Source organism: Mesitornis unicolor, unplaced genomic scaffold (genome assembly GCF_000695765.1).
Source record: "Mesitornis unicolor isolate BGI_N332 unplaced genomic scaffold, ASM69576v1 scaffold14319, whole genome shotgun sequence".
Taxonomy (NCBI): domain Eukaryota; kingdom Metazoa; phylum Chordata; class Aves; order Mesitornithiformes; family Mesitornithidae; genus Mesitornis; species Mesitornis unicolor.
In genome coordinates this window covers 10579-30925 of record NW_010205356.1, presented here as the reverse complement: position 1 = coordinate 30925, position 20347 = coordinate 10579, and the positions used below count along the sequence as shown (strand labels likewise).

Below are 20347 nucleotides of genomic sequence, written 5' to 3'. Positions count from 1 at the left end.
CATAACAAGCCCCGCACCAAAACCAAAACCCACAACTCCCACCAATGTTTTTGTTTAACTTTGTGTTGAAATTAAGCGTAAGAAGTCTTCCTTGTTGATTAAAGCCATGTTATGCTGGAGAGTGTTTAAGATGATAAAAAAAAGACAGTACTTTTACTAGTGGCTTTACAAAGAAGGCTGAATACTGTTTGCATAATAGATGGCTTCTGTTATGTAGCAGAAGACAATAAATTTATATAGGCCTTATTTTTATGATGCATACACTAGCACTGTTGCCAAAGTTTAAGAAGCTCCTGCTCTTACCTGTCTCCAGCCACTTACTCATTTCTGCCCTGTGCTTCTCTGTGAATGTGCTGGGACAAAGGGCTGTGGGGGCTGTGATTTAAGCTGTCCAGAGTTTTTAAATGGTCCCCGTATTTCGTTGTGTTACTGCAACCTGAGAGCATGATATACTTGGTTTAATACTACAGTAGGGACGAATAAGCAGCTGAGGCAATGAGCTACAAACATGAGGCTGCTGAAGCCACTTTACTGTTTTGAATCGGCAGCCAAAGACAGGGCAGGTACTGAATAGCTGATGTGGGGTGAGTACTGCATTAATCTGCATGGGCATCCTACTTTAAAGGAATGAGGGGATGCAATGCTTGGTAGTGCAGGAGGACAAGGGTAAACCACAGGTAGTATGTTAGGAATAAGCTCACAAGACAGTGGCAGATTAAATAATATGCTTAAGCCACATAACAAAGGACAGCTTGAAATCAGGATTTGAAAACAGTTAATACATTTCTGCAGAGATTTACATAGAAGTTCTCCTAAGTATAAAGTACAGCATGTGAAAATATGTTAAAGTGCTTTTATGATAATCTAACACACAGGTGAAGGTCTTTGGAATAAGATGCTATCTGGAAATGGGAACTGATCATTAGGTATGGAATAGACAGACGAGATATTCTGGGAATGATTTTGCATTTATGCTATTATGATAAAAAGCAGTTTATTTATACATGCTAGGTACTATCATTAAGTAGGTGCTTCATTTATGTTTCTAACAGGATCAAAAATTACAGATGCACTTAACAACGAAAGAGGAGCATCATAAGCAACTGAATGACGTTGAGAAGTGTTATGCTACTATTGCATGTCAGTTTGGAGTCGTAAAAGGTGTTCATGGAAAATTGGAGCGCAGTGGTATGTATATCTTTAATGTCCGCCGGCATTTGTTTTTGCTGTGTTCTGACAATACTGAGTTGGAAACACTTGACAATTCAAAAAATAGCAGCTACTGTGTGCCAAGCATCAAATACACCAACTGACAATTTCTGTACCTCAGTAACTTCCTTGGTGTTTCTTTCTGTGACGATGCCATGTTAAGCAGCACAGCCCCCAGACCTCTTCTACTCTTTGCTGGTACACTACTACAGTTGTGTGTGACCACATGGTAAATTACATTTAGGAACTTATTTACGTTCAAAACAATTCAAAAGCAGACCCATTCCTACAAAAAAACAACCAAAAAATCATGCTTAATTTCGATCAGCTTCCTGTTGCCATTCAGGATAATCAACATAAACAGTTGTACTAGGTCAGATGAGGGTGTGAAAGTGAAGGAATTAGCAAACGGGGAAATGAGTGCTATTTAAAGAAGGTTTAACTTTGGGAAACAGACAGAAAAAATAAATGAGTAATAAAACTTTTTTTGTTGTACAGAAATATAGAATCTTAAAACTAGTAAATAAATAGGGTGGTATGAATAATTTTATGCAGTTGTCATTGTTATGTAGATTCTGACTGCATAGCTGTAATAGCTTTATAAATCAGTACCTTATCCCTCTTCATGTGTTGGAACATAGCAAAATTATTTGTGAATCTACTAATACACACAAAAATTATTCCACATACTTCTGTATAACTATATAACTTTAATCTGTAAAATAATAAAGCCGATAACCTCAAGTAATAAAAATGCCTCATTTAAATGAAGTTTGGTACCTGTTAATTTGAGAGAAATCCTTGTTTCTCATAACAAAACCATAAATTTCTATGCAAACATCACAGTGTATACATAGAATATAGCTTGTGTATTGTTTTGTGTGCCTGCAGTTTTCATCCATGTAAACACATACATAGGTCATAAATAAAAATAAGTATTATTTTTAAGGAAAGGGAGAAGTAGTTGTAGAACTCAAAACCAGCAAAGAAAAACGCCAAGCAAAGAAAACAAAACACCAAGGAACTTTCCAAATACCGAAGCTTATAATTTTGGTGGTTTTTTCTGCCTGAAAGTTTTTCAGGTCTATTTTGAATAAATTGGTAACATGTTCTATGTGTATTTGTGATATTTCAGTTTCTCAAGTTACATTTTGTATTAAATTTTTAATTAAAAATTAAAATTAAAAATTAAAATAGCTTAATATTTAGTACTGAAAACCAATTAGGATAATACATTGCTTGTTTTCCCTTTATTCATATGGGACAGGGCTTTTCTACTGTGTCAGATACAGAAAACCATTTTTGATATTTCATGGAAAAATAACATTTACGTTGAGTATTTACACTATTTGAACCATTTATAAATGCTTTTTGCCATTTTTCTACTTATATTTATCAGTAATTGCAAAATGAACCTCTAGAAAAGACTAAGTATGTTACTAACTGCTTCTGCCCAAAAAGCCAATCTGTTCATCCGTTTAACTCCAGTGTGTCTTACTGCAGAGAGAATTCCATTTGCATTGCAGTGTGTAAGACGTGCAATAGGCATGTGGGTAACTTGTAAATTCTGAGCAAGAAACTGCAGTCAGTGGAACAGTCAGGCAGAAAGTATATGAGCCATTTTTAATGCAAATTGTTTAAATTTATAAACTGTTATTCTTTATCTACTGTATTAAAACATTTAGGGAAACAAGAAAGTACAAATTGATGTGTTATAGGGAAAATACCACAATTTATAATAAATCTGAAACTGTTGCCTAACCAATGTCCCACTATTCATATCTTAAAGCTAGAGAGTGAACACATGACTCCTGTCGAAGGATAGATTTACCAATTTTTGCCTGTGTGTTTTTTTGTTAGTTTTTTTTTTCTACATTGTATCAGAGGATATTTGATACATTCTTAAGTATTTTCATTTGTTAAGCATATATATAAAATGGCACTGATATGAAAAAGCAAAACTGCTTGTTGCATTGCAAGGCTGTTGTCCAACATTCCCTGTGATGCTTACCATCTTTAGCAGAAAATCAAATTAAACTAAAATTAAATTTAAAAATTTACATAAAAAGCAAACCAACATACAGAAAAACCTCAACGCATTGTTTGAGGTGTAAAACAACTGGTACCACCTAGTGTAATCCTCTGATGTAGTATCACACTCTACAGAAAATGTAGTTGAGTCGTATTTTCAGTCTTAAGTCTCCTTTCTGCAACTATGTTTGATTATTTATAAATTATATACACATACATTGCGGTTATAAATAAAATACTCGTTCAAATATGAAAGTATATATTCACAATATATATATTTCAAATATGAAATATATGATCCCTGTGGTCCCTTCCAACCTGGTATGCTATGATTGTACAATATATTAACATGTTTTGACTTTTGTTTAAAGTACAGGAAGCGATACAGCTCAATAAGAAACTAACATCAGTGAATAAAAGGCAAGAATCCGAAATAAGCAGTCTGAAGGAAGTAAGTGTAGTATGCGTTTCTGAATGTGTAAGTGGAATTCTTTGGGACTTCCATGAGCTGCTGTAGTATTAGTAGAAGTAGTGGACAAGCAGCAGAATTGTTCTTCATTCTATGACTAACGAGTAAATTATTCTCCCTTGTTATGCACAGATACTTCAGATGAATGCCAGTCAAAATTAGAACAGCTCTGAATATTTTCTGTAACTTGGGAATTTTTATTTACCTTTACAGCATCCTACTTGTTTCTTGTTAAATAAAATAGACCGAGAAACACAGTAACTGTAATGCAGAACACTGGAAAAATTCTCAAATTAATTTCTAAGTGATAATTAGGTTTGATGGTATTTAGAAATGTTCAGTAGCTACATAATTCAAATGGTAGGTTATACATTTTTCTATATATACATAACCTATATGTATTTATCTGAAATATCTGATGGATGGAAGAGCAATAGTAAAATATTGGAAGTTGGTGGTGGTGATAACTTTCCTCTATAGAAAAGCCATGTTTCTTAGAATGTTGATGTCTTCATAGCCATGAAGGTCTGAGGATAATTTTTTCTTGTGTGCATTTAGTGCACTTCAACTGTACAACTCCTTTTTAAAGGACTTGTAATTTGTATGGAAAAAAAAGAGATGTTCATCTGAGATGGAGAACACCTTTATTGTAATACATTGTAAATATAAAAAGTTAGGAGTTTTATAAATTTTTAAGTATCACAGTAAAATAGAAACTGGGAATAATTCATTACTTAGAATTCTCTGAGGGTAAGAAATTTGAGAGGTGAGAGAAGAAAAGTGGTTAAGAGAATTTTACATAGTGAAATTTGTGAATAACAGTGGGATGAGAGAAATCAAATATATTGCTTGATCCCTGTTTTTCAGCTGTAGTCTTGATTTTTAAGGTCATGGGTGATGAATTTTAAATAAAATACTGTTAGATAAGCAGAAGAGGAGGTCAACTGAAACTCAATCTGGCTTCCTCAGTTCACCAGGAAATGCCTTTATCCTGGTTATTTCTGAATTTCTTGTTGGTTAGTATTTAACCATCCTATTCTGAATGTCAGTGGAAAAACTGAACTGGAATTGAATTTCTTAGCCTTTTAATATTTATGTAGTGCTGCAGCGCTTTGCTGTGGCAATGCCTTGTTCTGCAAAAAACTGGGGGTTTGTTTAATTGCAACTATAGTTTTATAAATCAAAGTTGTATATAATAGAAAGACATGCCTTTTTCCTCAAAATGTAGAATTTCTATGAGAACAGAGTTAAAATGAATAATATAATAAAAAGCCCCAAACAGCCCATTTTTTCAATATTCCATTCAATAACCCAATACATAACATTTCTGGAAAGATATGTAGTGAGAGTGCATTTTGTAACTATATCTGTAATGCCACTTGTTAGCTGAGCACAACTTATGTTTGTGAAGGGCTGTGGGCTCATCTTTTGGGTCACTCAGTAAGCGAAGAGAGCAGAAGTGCTTGGCTCCAGCAAGAATGTATGTGTTGTAGAGCTGAAGAAACCTACAAGAGATACAAAGCAATGAGAAAACTTTGATATTTACAAGAGTTTGAAAGAGGGATTACCAGGGTGTTTTCACTTGCTAAGTAGCTGAAGGAAGTCATGGTATCTGCAGCACAAGTTGGGACAATTTATAAAGCTGCTTTTATCTGTCTTGGAGACTTGGCTGACCTCTAACAGCTCTGACAACTTGTGAGTTCAAACTTCTTTCCTCAAGAGCCTCAGTGCTGGAGCAGGAATGATTGTCCATAGTACTAAAATCTTAATTTGGCTGTCAGATCTTATCACAGTCGTTACTTTGACTCAGACAAGGATTATCTCACACATTTGTTCTTAAATGGGAATATGAAGTTAGTGAATGGCAGAGGGGTTGGACTAGATGATCTTTCGAGGTCCCTTCCAACTCCTTATATTCTGTGATTTGTGGAGAAAAGTAAATTAATCTCCAATTTTAGTGAAATTGCAGGTATGTGATGGAGGTGTTAAATATGTACAACAGTAAAACCTGGGTTAAACTGAAGTCCATTCTGCACAGGTTTAATCTTCCGGGATTTGTGGAAAGAAATATTATTTAGAGCGGTTGTAGTTTGCTCTTGACATCTCCTGCATACAAATCCAGTTCCTAAATCTTGGCTTAACAGACTGTGGCATAACTTACTTTTCAGTAACATTTCTTTTGAATTTGAACATTTAGATATTCAGTGCAGTAGGATTCTTTTCAAGCACTATGAAAATGCTTGCACTGAAATCTCGACAAGAAAGAAACAAACCTTTAAAAAATAGCTATGCTGCTCAAGGCCTGAAAGATTACAAGAGAGTTGCACCGATCTAGGAAGAGAACAAAAAGATATAGGTGTAATTTTGGGTACAGTTAAAGTTTGTGTAAGGTATCTGCACTGTCTTAAGAAGTGGTTACATCTGCCTGTGCTGGCTGTTTTTCAAGTCCCATACAACCTCTTTGTGCTGGCACATACATTTGTTTGGCCTTGAGGAAAAGTAGAAACTACATTTTACTAAAAAAAAAGGGAGTAAGTCTTAGCTTAGATCAACTGGCAAAAGGAAAATACATTTAAGGAGTGCAACTGTTTCTTTTGTGACTCTTTTGACTAATGCTTGCTTGAAATGTTTCTGAAACCATGTCCTTTGGCTGCTGGCAACACATCAAAGGAGTAGGTTTAAAGCCTTATCATTCTTTCTTAGCATTTCCGAAAAACTGATAAAATTATTTTCCAGATTCGATTTAATTTATAGGGTTCTAAATACTACTAGTGTTCTTAATGACAGAAAAATTACTAGAAAAAAAGCAAAAACTCTAGCAGTGAAATTATTTTACCTTAAGAATACAATAAAATATACATATTCATGTATAAAAATATATTATTTTCACTACTATATAGCTTGTGCTTTCACTCATCATGTAAAACTTTTCCATTCTTTTTGGTGATGATCAGTTTGTGTTGGGTGTTGGTTTTGGTTTTTCCTGCATACAGCTTTGGTAGATTAGCAGATCTGGGTTTGGTTCCAGATGGATTATACACATCCACCTGCTATACAAAGAAGAAAATCCAGTCATCTTTTCCACCTCAAGGGCATGATTTACTTAGTATGACTCGTTCTTTCCCCATGACAAAATAAGTATTAAGGTTTTTCTGCACACAGTAAACTCTGAATTTTGAAAATATATATAGTATGAGATCCATAGCAGACTTTTGCACCTGCGTGTGTAGCACACAACCTGTTAGCTGTGTTCTGTACACCATTAATCTTGTTCCCTGTAAAGACTGGCACAGTGCACCTTTTCACTTTTTGCAAAGTTAAAATGGCTTGCATCTTCTGCCACTGAGATGTAGGGATTCTCCTTGCATATTTCATTACAGAGCTTTCTAGTAAAAGTAGTGCAACTAATATATGTTTTTATTGTAAAAGTTGTAAAAAGCCTTACTAGGTTACAGAACATGACAATTCTAAAGTATTGCTGTCTTTGGGTTCTAGAATTGATTCTGCAATTACACTTAGTACTTACTAGTTCATTTTAGATTTATTTATGGCTAAAATACATGAGAAATGAAGCCTCTAGCAAAAAAATAAATAAATAAAAAAATATGTATTTAAAAGTAGTACCTGTACTTGTATTTTCCATGAAACTTTGTGAATTTCAGCTACACTGTAATCTTCCCTTTTTCTTTTGTACTGTTATATGATTTTGTCCAGAACAGTTAAACCACTGGTGTGTGATAAGATGGAATTCCAGTTTTGTGAAGAAAAGTTAAACAGACCAAACTTAGTTGCTAGATAAAACTATTACCATTCTGAATGCTTGGTTCACCACTCTGGCATCATGACGAATTCTTGATACTATCTGTGAACAGCATTCATAACCTCTGTTATTTGTCTGAGTAAACGTCAGAGCGCTCAAGGAGAGAGCGATATTAAACAGACTACCTTGTACCAGAATGGGAGGGGTGAGGGAGAACAAGGCACAATATTTATGGCTCCAAGAACTATAAGTTGTAATTTAATGAGATCAAAGGATTTGCTGTTTATTTGCTGCACAAGGACCCTAGAATAAACGGGTTAGAAAACAGATACCAAAAAAAAAAGTAGGATGGTTAAAAGATTATAAAGACTATAAAATCAAAGGCATATTTTAGATGGAAAATCATGTTGTAGAAGCCTCTAATATAAAATTAATTTAGCATTCTCTTGAGATTAAGTAATTAATGTTTCAGGAAAGGCAAAGATCTTCCAAATTTATAGCCAGTTCCTGTTTTTACCAGATAGTCACTGTTCTTCCTTTTTTTCCTGACTGATTCCCAGGAACATACTCAGTAGTTATAATAGGTACTTTATTCTTATTGTATATCTTGGTATAGGAGTTTTTACCAATCCACTTCTAATATACTTCTTGGAAGAGAAAATAACAAAAAGCTATCATGAATACTTCAAACAAAGTAGAATTAGCACAATAACATTTTACCTCTGAAAATAAGCTTTTAGCCACTTGTGACAAATTTAGTTTAGCAAGTCAGACGTATGGATTTTAGTTCCTCTAATCTATTCTGTTGTTTCTATACATTGTTTAAAAGTAGGGCATGACTCAAGATAGTTTAAAAGATTTGTCTTTGTTTTGAATTGCAATGCCTATACTGGATGAACTATTTATACGTGTTTCCTGTGTTAAGGAACTGAAGAAAGTAACTACAGACTTGATAAGGTCCAAGGTCACATCTCAGTACAGGGTGGGAGAAGAAAACATCAATCTTGCAGCAAAGGAAAAACAGTTTCAAGAACTGCAACAAAAAATCAGAATGGTATTTTGGAATTTAAACAAATTAAATTTTTGGTGAATATTTTCTGTTCTTTGTTCAGCAAACATCGTGGCACTGATCTCTCTGATGTATATGGTTTAGTAATTCCTTTCTACTAACTGCATATACAACATAACAAAACTATTTCCAGCATGACCTTTTCTAGGGAAGCAAATATGCTATGAATATAATTTTATAGTTATAATTTTAGAGTAGAAAAAAAAAGTTGGATACAAAGACATTTCAAAATAATTCAGATTTTTAAAATAGCCTCATGGTGATTCACAATATCACATTAATACAATTTTACTAAAGAAAATGGACAGTCATTTTAAATGCCTTTTACTGTTCTTCATGTTCTTTTAAAGGAGACAGCTGTTAGCAAAAAGGTTCAAGAAGAAAACACTCACATTAAAGAAGAAAAATTGGTGAGTTGTTAATAAAATTTTGCTATTTAAAAATCACTTAAGAGTATATGTGCTACATTTCAATTTAAGTTCCTTATAAGACTAAGCTATTAAAACTAATTAAATTCACTTGTTTACTTTTCAGAAATATTTTAATACTAACTTAAATGGCATCTTTTAGAAAAGTGTTTTTACAGTTTTTTGAAAGTGTATTAGCAAAACGAAGTCCATTGTTTGACACTTTATCACAAGTCTTAACTGTTGTCTTTGAATTCACATGGGAGAAATTTGGTATACCCATGAAATGTTGTTTCATATAGGTTCAGTACAAAGAAATAAGGTTTGCATAATATGCCTGCTGTTCTGCTTTCTGGTTGCCAGCAGTTTACTATAGTACTGCTGGTACTGAAACCAGGTAAAATTGGAATCGTGTCAATTATATACAACGGAAATGGTGTTCCATTCATACAGAACATATACATTTAGAATATTAAGCTACACCTGTACTACATATATATATATACACACACACACACACACACACACACTCTATATACCTACACCTATACATAGCTGAACAGAGTTAAGACTGTCTTCTATCACAAACTCAAGTATGTTCCAGAGCAAATCCTGGTATTCAAACTGAGGTATATGGAGTCAAGTATCAAACATAGCAAAAAAAAAAATGTTCCCAGCAATAACAGCATCATACACTGCTTTGCAGAATATTAAGTGTAAAAAGGGTGGCTTTGTCTTTTTTTTTTCTTAAACAGTTGCAGAATTTTCATTCTGCAGTTCCTTACATCAGTCATGTCAGAGAAGTGTATCATTCTTGCTCTCAGGGAGGGCCAAAAGTGACAGCTTGCTGTATACCCACTGAGTACCTGTAAAAGGCTAATCCAGCAGTACTCTTCCAGTCCATAAAAGCCTGTTTGCATTTTGACTTTGCTTTTTAAAAATACTTGCCAGTAAACACAGGGAAAAAAATGAGAGACATACTGCAATAAACTTAATTTGATTAGTTAGCCATGGGTGGCTCCTTTTTTAGAACTTATTGTTGAAGTAACAATATAGTCTTAATTAAAGTACCACAAAAATTCAGATAGTGACAGCAAAATCTGATGTACTTGCACCATATAATGCAAAGCTAATGTGTGTTATTTCACATTTATTGGGATTTAATTCAGGAGATACAGAATAATATAATCCATTAATGGAAGTGATTACTTGCCTTGTCATATAATTTCTCTCGGATTTTCTATATATTCCAGAACTGTAATACGGTACTATAAAGTTATTCTGTTAGATTAATTGAACCCACAGTGAGGTTGGATTTGCTATATTTTATTCAGATTTGCACTGAAGTATGTTTAAAGTATCAATGGATTGTTAATTTTAATTATAAGAAAATTCTCTGAAAAAAGTAAGTTATAATAAGTTATAATAACGTTATCCTCTGAAAGGCAAAAGGCCGGAAAAGCCTGAGGTTGCTCTGGCTTCTTCATTCAAGCCCTTTCCCAATGTTGATGCTGGAAAACATTCTTATATACATGATTTTGTAAACACTGGCAGAATAAAAAAAATAAATCTAAAAGACATAAATTGTCTAACTTCAGAAACAAAACCTTATTCAATATATCCTAATTTGTTTGTATTAAGGAAATTCTCAGCTCTCTACAGTGCGTGCAGGAGCTGCTCCAGCGAGTAACCCAAACGAATGTTAGAATGGAAAGTGAATTAAATGCACTAAAAGAAGAATATCAGGTCAGATTTTTCTTGATGAGACAAGCTGCTACTATCTGTTATGTGTTTTTTAAGTCCAGGGCTGTTAAAGACATCTGTATGCTTTTCAGAACTTTTGACCTCACTTCCATTGCTCCCTCAGCTCCTTAACTGTCAGCACGAACCTTGAAGCGCAGTCTACAGTTTCCCTCTTTTACATCTCCCCCTAAAGTAAATCATGGTTGCCACTATTACCAGCCATTTCTGGAGGGTAAAACCAGAATGTATTGGGGGTTGCTTTCAAGTATTTTGAAATCAAATGCTTTTATGACTTTTGTTTGTTATAATACTGATATAGATATAAATCTGCGTATTATCTACTGTTTGTCCGTACATAACCACAGCTATTCCATTCTTTGCTTGGCCTTTGAGGCCAAGGTTTTGAACTAGGATCTCAGTTAATTTCCAGTTACATTTTCTCTGAGTGTGTATACTTTTGTTTCTAAGTAAATGCTTCTATGCTGAATTGAAATTAGATTAACTTCACAAAGCCTTTACTTTGTCCTTTAATAACTGTAAGCAGTTTTCTTTCTGCCACAATATAACTATATGAATTTTGCATTTTGATGAAACAAGTAAGGTTAAAGATGAGTTATGTTCTCCATCAGAAACTAGCTAAAATTTCACTAGGAATTCAAGTACCTGCTTTGTAGTACTGGACAAAGGTGTAGTGACTGGAAGAGAAAGAGAATTCACTGATTTTAGATGTCTAGGTTCTTGTATTTATATTAGTCTAGACTGTTAGATTTTCATGACTTAAAGTTCTGTGATCTCAGAGTGTTCTAGAACCAAGAAGAGATGCTTCTAAATCTGGAGAATAGTCCTACCAGTTCATTAGGAATCTTCAGAGTTCTCCATTTCCTTTTTTATGTATTGACTGTTTAAAAAAAATAAATGACAAAGCACAGTTTAATGGGAAAAGGTTTGTGTTTTTCTTAGCACGTTTAAAGCTATTTACAAAGATTAATTTAACAGTCCTTTGGCTGTAGAATTGCCTAAAGTAGCATAATTTTCTGTAACCTTTGTTATTTATATGTTCATGGTCCAATGAAAGAGCTGGATTACTTCCTATTCATATAATACTGTTTTTTGTTAAAGTAAGGTAATGTGCATTTTATTTTTTAAGATTATTTTAATTTCTTTGTAAATTAAACCAGAAGCTTGAGATAATTTAATTGGTTATACCCTTAACTGATGATGACTTTCATAATCCAGAGGGCCCTTTTAGGATCTTTGTGTCAGGATTAGTGAATAGCAGGTAAATTCTAAAAATGCTTTTTTTCTGATAGTATTTCTGAGCTATAGTTTCCCATCTCAGATAAAGTTTATAGTATGCCCTAAAGCTATGAATGGTATCTATAGACATAAATGTCTACCAGTGTAAGAAAAGTATAGCTTGTTTTCTTGTTGTTAAGGTATGAATTGAGTACAAGTCTGTTTTGCAGCCTGTACAGGCCAGCAATTGTTTTCTGATTGCAGTTATACTAATTAGAGAGCCTGATTTGATTTGTGTCCTGTTTATATTAGATATTGGAAAGGCATTAATGTTTTCTATTTTTCTAACTATGTGACAAACTATTTATAGTCACCAAAGCTTCAGTGTAGTCTTCAAAGGTAATTTCTGGCAGCCATAAGTACTTCAGATGAAATTGGTGTTACAACACATGGATAACTAATAACAGGCTCTCGAATCAACCTTTCAAAGCTGTGTTGAATATACGAGGACTCCTCAATACTTAGTTTGACGTAATTTTCCTTCTTAGTCTTCACTGTGGCACTTCAGCTAAAATTTGTTGTCAGTTGAGTTTTGTGAGAGTATTCTGTGCATTCTCAAAATCATGACATTCTCACTTGAGAATGGGAATTAAAGGATTCATAACATTTATATAAGCACATGTGAGCGATAAACTTTCATGAGATCACATCTGGAAACATAAAAGTGGCTAGATATTTTAATAGAAGTATTTTTTTGTAAACCTGATAAATACATGCATAAAATGCAGCAATTCCCTTAAACAGTATGATGTGAATACAATGCTGTTTTAAAAGTTAATGTCACATGTTCTTGTTCTTTCTATATGAACTCACTGGGTTATTTGATTTGTCAGAAATGTCTGTCTGTTTAAACAGTAGTCATAAAATGTTGCTTTTTTGTAGCTACTCAATTGGCTGACAGTTTGATACAATTACTGGGATTTTAGACAACTTTAACTGCTTATTTTGCAGCGTCATTTTTTTAAAGCAACAAATGGAACTTATAAAATAGGGAGCTGAATATATAACTTGAAGGGTCTACTCACTTTACTGCCAGTTTGACAACTGTTGCTTTCATTTATTGATTCTAGAACCTGAGCATGATGAATGGGGTCTGAAGGTCGTGTAATATTTCTGTGCTCTATCCTATATCCCTGCAAAATTTCTGGACTTTGCTTATCAAGAAAAGAGTTTTTTTCAGAATAACAGAAAAGTAGAAGGAATTATTGTACAGCCCCATTAATGGGACATTTTCCATTAATGGAAATATTTTTATTGTTATACCCACAAAAAATTACTGCTTGTTTTTGGGCTTGAGAGGACTGAATACTTAAACTCGTAAGGTAACATTCAAGAAGGATCATACTGTCCTTTCTCTTTCTGTCTATGCATACTTAATGCTAGGACGCCAATGTCCTTAAAAGTTCAGAAAAAGAAGCTGTAATTCTTTAACGGATGACAGAATACTTGAAAATGCAAGGAATTTAGATATTCTTCTCTATACAATTGGCTTTAACATATGATCAGTTCTATTCATCTGCTCCCCCTGATATTTTGCCCTAAGAGCTATGCTGTGTATAACTACTATATTCCACCTCAGAGGAGGTTGCATCTGAGACACAAGTAAAAGAATCCTTGGACTTAAAGCAGGTTTATCAAAGAAAGCATGTCTTGGACATCTAGTTTATGGAACTGGATGAAAGGTGCTACATCAGAGTGCGATTTTCACTGTGTTGTTGAATTGTCTCATCTTTTTAATAATATAATCTGTCAGAGAAGATCCATTATATTCTTATGCACGTTTTCCATGTGTATAAATATGCAAGGTATTCTGAATTTTTCTAGTGTTATACCTGTAAAATATATTTGTATTAATAGTGTGAATAAATAACTTGGACATTTTAAAATTGATGCTAAGTGAATCAAGAAGTAGACTATTTTTTTGTTAAAAGATTAAGTAAATAAGAATTGCTTTTGGGTATTGCCTCCATATCTTAACATTTTTCAAGTGGACTTTCAAAGAAGCTCAGCAGAGTCATAAATATGTAAATATGTCATATAGCTATATGCATTAAAGTTATGTTTACATTATCAAGTATATTTGTGTCATCTCTATAGTAGATATTGGATGCAGTAAGTCCTTTATCTTCCATATTGTTTGCTATAAAAATGTGATAGGATAAAAATTCCAACATTACCTGAGATGTGTGTGAAGTTACTGTTGACTTACACAAGACTGCTTTAATTTAGCACAGTAAAGCTGACACAGTTAACCCAAAAATGTTGCAAGTACAATTATGATAGTATAAAACTTAAGCTTACTGTTACTTTAAAGTACTCCTATTCTATTTCAGTGATCTAATAAAAATAAATTAAAGGATAAACAGACAACCAGAGGTATACTTCATGTTCCAATATATATATTTTAGAATTTAAAGTTTATACAGTTTATAAGATAAGTTAATAAACAATTTAGGATAGAAAACCTGATCAGAAGAATAAAAATATTTCCTTTGGGTATACAGTAGTTTGCTTTTTTTTCTTTAAGTACAATGGATCTAGACTGTGCTACATTTCATATTTCTCATCTCTGGACTTTATATTACTTTTTCAGCACATTAAAACTTATGCAGTGAAACTGAATAATGGCAAGTGTTTTTATACCCTTTTATAGCCATTTCTTTTTTCATAACCTCCCCCTGTTTCCTGTTAGCTAAACTATAAGCACCTTTCTGTTAATTTATGAAAATTATTGTTGAGATAGCACATTATCACTGATCTGTATGGCACTTCCAGCATGTTAGAAGCAAAGGTCCAAGCAACATAAAACACATCAAAATTCATTAATGTGGTATTGATTATTTTTTGGATAATTAATTTTATTGCAGACCCTTGAAAGAGATAATGAGCTGCAAAGGGAGAAGGCAAAGGAAAATGAAGAAAAGTTCCTTAATCTTCAGAATGAGCATGAGAAAGCACTAAGAACTTGGAAAAAAGATGTAGGTTTATTAAATTAAATGTTAGAGTATTAAAAGGTTTTTCAAATAGTCATCAAGCATTTCAGGTAATTCCTAAAAGCCAAAAAAATACTGCAGATATAATACAATAAAAACAACCAATTTCTTTTCCGGTAGTGCAGACCTTATAGAAATGAACATTTTTTTAAAAGGTAGATTTAGGAGAAATGTTGACTTCTGTGCTCTAAAAGGTCTGTGCATTTCCTGTAGTTCTATAAGGCAAGAGCCAGGGTATTAGGTGTTACCTTGAATTTATAACTTTAAACTATTCCAGAATTACACACTTGCCATTACCTAGACATGGAAGCTGATATAGTTTTTAATTGACATTGAATTTTATGTATTTTTCAGCAAATTAGCAATTTTTTACACAATTTATTCAGAGAATACCAGTATTTCAAGGCTGTGCTCTTGTACCCTGAAAAAAACTGTCAGTAAACTGTCATATAGTAAAAAATGAATTTAAATCCACATAGACTGAAGTGACACAGACTAAAGGTGTTTCTGAAGCGCCATATGCCCAGCAACCTCAAACTGAATCAGGTAGAGATACTGAAGGCTTACATTAAAGCAGAGGTTCTGCTTTGACAGGAATTACTCAATGTGGACTGTGGGTTGAAGGGGGATAAGAAAAGGTAAAAACCTGTGTATTCTTTCAGTAAATTCACGTCTGTGTACATCAAAACAATAATTTGTTTTGATATCTGCTGTTCTTTCTACTACTTCATTATTTTTAAAGAATATTTCAGTAATTAATGCAAAATAATTTGCAAAATACTGTAACTGTAAAACTTGTATGCAATAACAAATGCATGTTTACAAGTAAGAAAGATTAATACTTCTTCAGTAAGACAAGATCTGTTTAGTGTGTGAAAAGTGGACTCTAAGCAGCATTTGTTTAATAGTCTGTCTTTTTTATTTCTATGTAATTGGCAGCTACTGCCAGAAAGGTTTTGAATTTGGCAGATAGGTTCTCAAGGAGGCTGTGGGGAAATAATGCAAGATTGTCCTTGTCATCCAGTTCTCTAAGGCTACCTCTTTTGAGTGCAGTCACCATGGAGATGACCACAACCATGAGGCTACAAAATAGCTGAACTGTTCTGATGCTCACTACCCTGAGAGGATTTATATCCCTCATGCCTAGGAGCATCTTATACCAGAGTTTTCTACATAGACATGGGAATTGGCCCTGCTTATTTCTCAGGAATATTTGCCACTATTCTTTAGAAGATAATTTCTTTTTTATCCCCCCCCCCCGCATATTTCTGCTGTGGCTAACTAGAAATCTGGTCTTATAGTATCTTACCATCACTGCTCTGGAAATATTTGTAAATTAAATGAAGGTATTTCTGTAAAAAGAACAGAATGACAATTTTACAACTTGTATTTTTGGCCATCCTTTTTTCCTAAATACAAAACCTTAATGGTTACATACTCACTGAAGAAGCATTGGATACTTGAGGCTACTTACAGAAGTGAAATGCCAAGCAAATTATTTGCTGTTGTAGTTTCTTGATAATGAGAACGAATGTTGACTAGCATGTTTCTCTTTAAGCCAAAACAGGAAGAAAGATACAAATACAAATCTCTTTTTTGAGCATTGCTACTTGGAGTAAATGGTGAAAAAAACTCCAAAGGTATCACCTGTAATGGAAACATGGTTAAAATTTTGGTTTGAATGAAAGAGCTCAAAATTATCTCACTTTGCACAAAGAAATTTCTTATCATCCATACTTTCTTTTAGGGACTCACTTTAATAAGCTAAGCTGTTGATACCACTGTAAAATACTGTTTCATGTATTTGGACATGCAGTAAAGATCTGTGTTTGTGTGCTCTGTGTACCCTCAATTATTACAGGAGGAAAACATGAGAAGAGAAATAGATGCTATTAAAAATGAGCTGAATTCCCTTAAAGGAGTTCATAGGCATCTTGAAGAATACCATCCTCCTCAGGGAAATCAGCATTCTGAGCAAGGGGAAAATCTGCAGGTATGTATCTCTAATGGCTGCAGTACTTTTCATTTTTTTGTAAAAATATTAGAGAATGAGAAACATGACGGTTTTTCTAATCTGGCTGTCATGTCCACTGATCTTTCTTTGACATTGCTAAACCTAAGAATTTATCTGATGTAATCAATGATACCATTAATACCATTAAAACTTACTGTAGCCAGAGAATGTTATGCTGCCATCCAGAGGGGTGCTTGTATCATAGAAACTTGGGATATTACCTCATTAATAAATTTATATGTAATAGATAGCAGTTATCTTAAATAATCTATCTTTACTAAATCCTAATTCACAAACATATTTTGCATAGGTGTTTCCCAAATACTATGGCAGACCCATTGACTTCATATGTATATGAGTTCCCTGAAGTGTGGAAATAAGTCCATTTCTACTCAGAGAAATTAATTTCCGCCTCTATCACATGGGGCAGATCAGTAGATTCGTCTTATCAACATACAGATTATCTAAGGTCTTCAGTTTTAGTAAAAAAAAAAACCAACCTTAATTTCACTTATCATCTTCAAGAATCATCAAAGGCATAGCAAGCTCTAGAAGTAATGAATGCAGGAGGTAAAAGACTTTTATGCAGTGCAGTTTGAACTAGAATTGAGCTTGCATTGCTGAGTGAACCAAATCCACGTTCAGTTCTATATTCAGAGCACACACGAGAAGTCAACAAGTGGTTAAGGACATGAAGATGGGCTTTTGGAGCAAAAGGAAGTGCATGTAGCCCTTCAGCTATGTGTTATCCCTTACTTTAATTGGATTGCAATTTATATTCTGGTCTTTTATAAGATTGAAAAAATGGAAAGAGTCATAAGCCTTAAGAAAAACTTTCCCTGTACATTGAGCAAATTCTGCTGTGCAGTTAAGTACTGGTTGTATAAATTTTTTTCCATTAGTTTTTACATCTCAATAATGAATTATCCTTCAAAGAAGGGAAAACTCATTTTGCATGTATATGTTTTTGCTTTCAGTGTTAGGAAAATAGAATACACTAGGACTGTAAAGACATTATTTTTTTACAACTAGTCTATGAATTGTCAGTAAAATGAGAAACCACAATATTTTAGAATTTGGAGGAACTTAAAATCAACTTCTTCACAATGCATGTATGTTTATAGCTCAGGAACATACATATATGAATATATATGAATATATACACATACATACCTGCTGGTATGTGCTTAATACTGCATTGGAAGTTAGACCTGAAATGAGTACTCATTGTATGAATTCTACAAGGTGTAACACAAATTGCGTAACTTTTAAAAATCATTGTTTCTTTGAATGAAAATAAAATATGAATTACATTTAGGATGCAGAATCAATGCACACTATCAGTCATTCACTATAAACAGTACTTGTGCTTACTAAGATAACCCTATGTGTTTGAAAGTAGGAAAGCTTAAAGTATATGCTCATAAATGCAGAAAAAGTCTGAGATGTCTTCTAAGTATATATCTTACACTATCTTATGGCAAATTGCCATACCACTTTGTGTTGTATGATCGTAAGATTTCAAAAGCTAGGCAGGTTAGGCTATGTCAAATCTCCAATGGAACACTGCCAAGAAATTGCAGGAGCTGCAGCAGATCATATTGATTATTTTAATTTGTGGAATTTCACCTTGTATCAGTAATGAGTCAGTGTCTAGTAAAAAAGAAAAGAGGAAGATGTTGGCTGAGATTTAGATCTTGACTATGGCTCCAAGAGCTGCAAGGAAATATGCATATATTTATTTTTACACCTAGTGCAATCTGAAATCGCTGAGATTATTTGTTGGGCATGAAATTTAGAATGTGTGTAAACCTCTTCATGCTGATCACCTGTGAAATAGCAATTAAACAAAGACCTTTTTTAAAAGAAAGGTACAATGTCAGACCTCATTACAGGCTCAAACTGCAATTTAGTTTAACTTTACCATGCTTCATGTTTAGTCTAATATAATTTGTAATACAGCTGTGTACCATTAGAGAATAGCCCTGCACCTAACAATGGGTTACTGTAATTCTTTTGTGTGTGTAAGTACAGGGTGATCTGGTTTTGAGAATGTTTTGAATTTCATAGTGTGAAATATTCTGTTGAGGGAAAGATCATTTTAGGTATATGTATGTTGCTTAGTTAGATTTTACTGAATTTATATTCAGTAAATATAAAAAATAAAACCTATGTTTGGTAGTTTTGATATGTAGGCATTTTAGTTTATGCATCTTGGACCTATTTTTGAAGGGCTGAACAGCCATTTGAAGTTAATGGAAACTGGGTCTATTCAGCCCATCTGAAAATCCAGAAAGGACTCTTGTAACCTTTCTTCCTTTCTAACAACACTTTATCATGTTTGTTTCAGACGCATTCAGCAGTTCAGCCCCTATCAACAAATGTGGTAAGTTCAACTGTAGTAGCTGTTTTATACCTGTACAAAAGAGTAACACGCACAGTTATATGGCACTGTTTGGTTTCTCTGTCTAAAGAAACAGCTCCTAGAAGCAAGATATTATAAAAGAATTGCAGCTTTCATGAAAGAAAAAAAATTTCTAGTATTGGTATTTGAAAAGAAAAACTTGAAAATGTGATGCCAAGAAGCCAAGTTATTTTTTGTGTATATAGCCAAGAAGCAAAATTACCAAATTAGCACCTTAGAAAACAAAAAACATGTAATATTTAAAATTTTAAAATCAGAATGACAGGGAAGATGATTTAAAAAAACATGAGGAAAAGTGAAAGAAATTTCAGTTGAAACTTCAAATTGAAGGTGGAGTATTTGGCAGATGAAAACCATTTCTAGGACCCTCCTCCATTCACCATGAGTCCTTCCTCCCCAAATCAGCAAAGCTGGGCGCTGTTTCTGTGACCTCTAGAAAATGGTTTTCTGCAGATTTGTATTCTGCATCCCCTACTATGCCATGACCTCAATAATCCATTTTTACCAGTGTTGTCTATGCACCTCCCTCCATTTTGCAATGTACTCTGTCCTCCCCAAACATCAGATGCCCAAGCACAGCGCTTATAACTCCCACCCAGTCACCCAAGTATCTTCAGCTTTTTCTCACATCTTTTATGGACTAAGCAAACCCTCCACATTTACACATCTCCCTCCCACATCTACCTATCCTATCTTTAGGGCAAGAGCCAGCACATGCTCCTGCCTTCAGCTGCCAAACAGTTGATGATGATAAAGGATCCATCTTTCTTTTTTGGTGTGAAGTTTTATTAGGGTGACTTTTCACTATTCAGCCCAGTTTTCACAGAAATTTATCAAATGCAGCTTTTAAAAATAAAGATAAATACAGGTGCAGCAGTAGACCAGTAACTTAAACTTTATAAGTAAACTAATTTTTCAAGCTTCTACTCCT

The 20347-nt window shown here is 33.7% G+C and overlaps 1 protein-coding gene across 1 annotated transcript in view; it reads left to right on the top strand.

Moving 5' to 3' along the window:
• Window positions 1-20347, top strand: part of CCDC73 (coiled-coil domain containing 73) — a gene marked incomplete at its 3' end in the record, with an annotated part of 51098 nt that overhangs the window by 24179 nt on the left and 6572 nt on the right. Inside the window, exons 7-14 of the mRNA XM_010191376.1 lie at window positions 1053-1188; window positions 3612-3691; window positions 8395-8523; window positions 8889-8948; window positions 10587-10691; window positions 14852-14962; window positions 16839-16970; window positions 19342-19377. Of these exons, the coding sequence (XP_010189678.1) occupies window positions 1053-1188; window positions 3612-3691; window positions 8395-8523; window positions 8889-8948; window positions 10587-10691; window positions 14852-14962; window positions 16839-16970; window positions 19342-19377 (789 nt within the window). The remainder of the gene's footprint in view (window positions 1-1052; window positions 1189-3611; window positions 3692-8394; window positions 8524-8888; window positions 8949-10586; window positions 10692-14851; window positions 14963-16838; window positions 16971-19341; window positions 19378-20347) is intronic.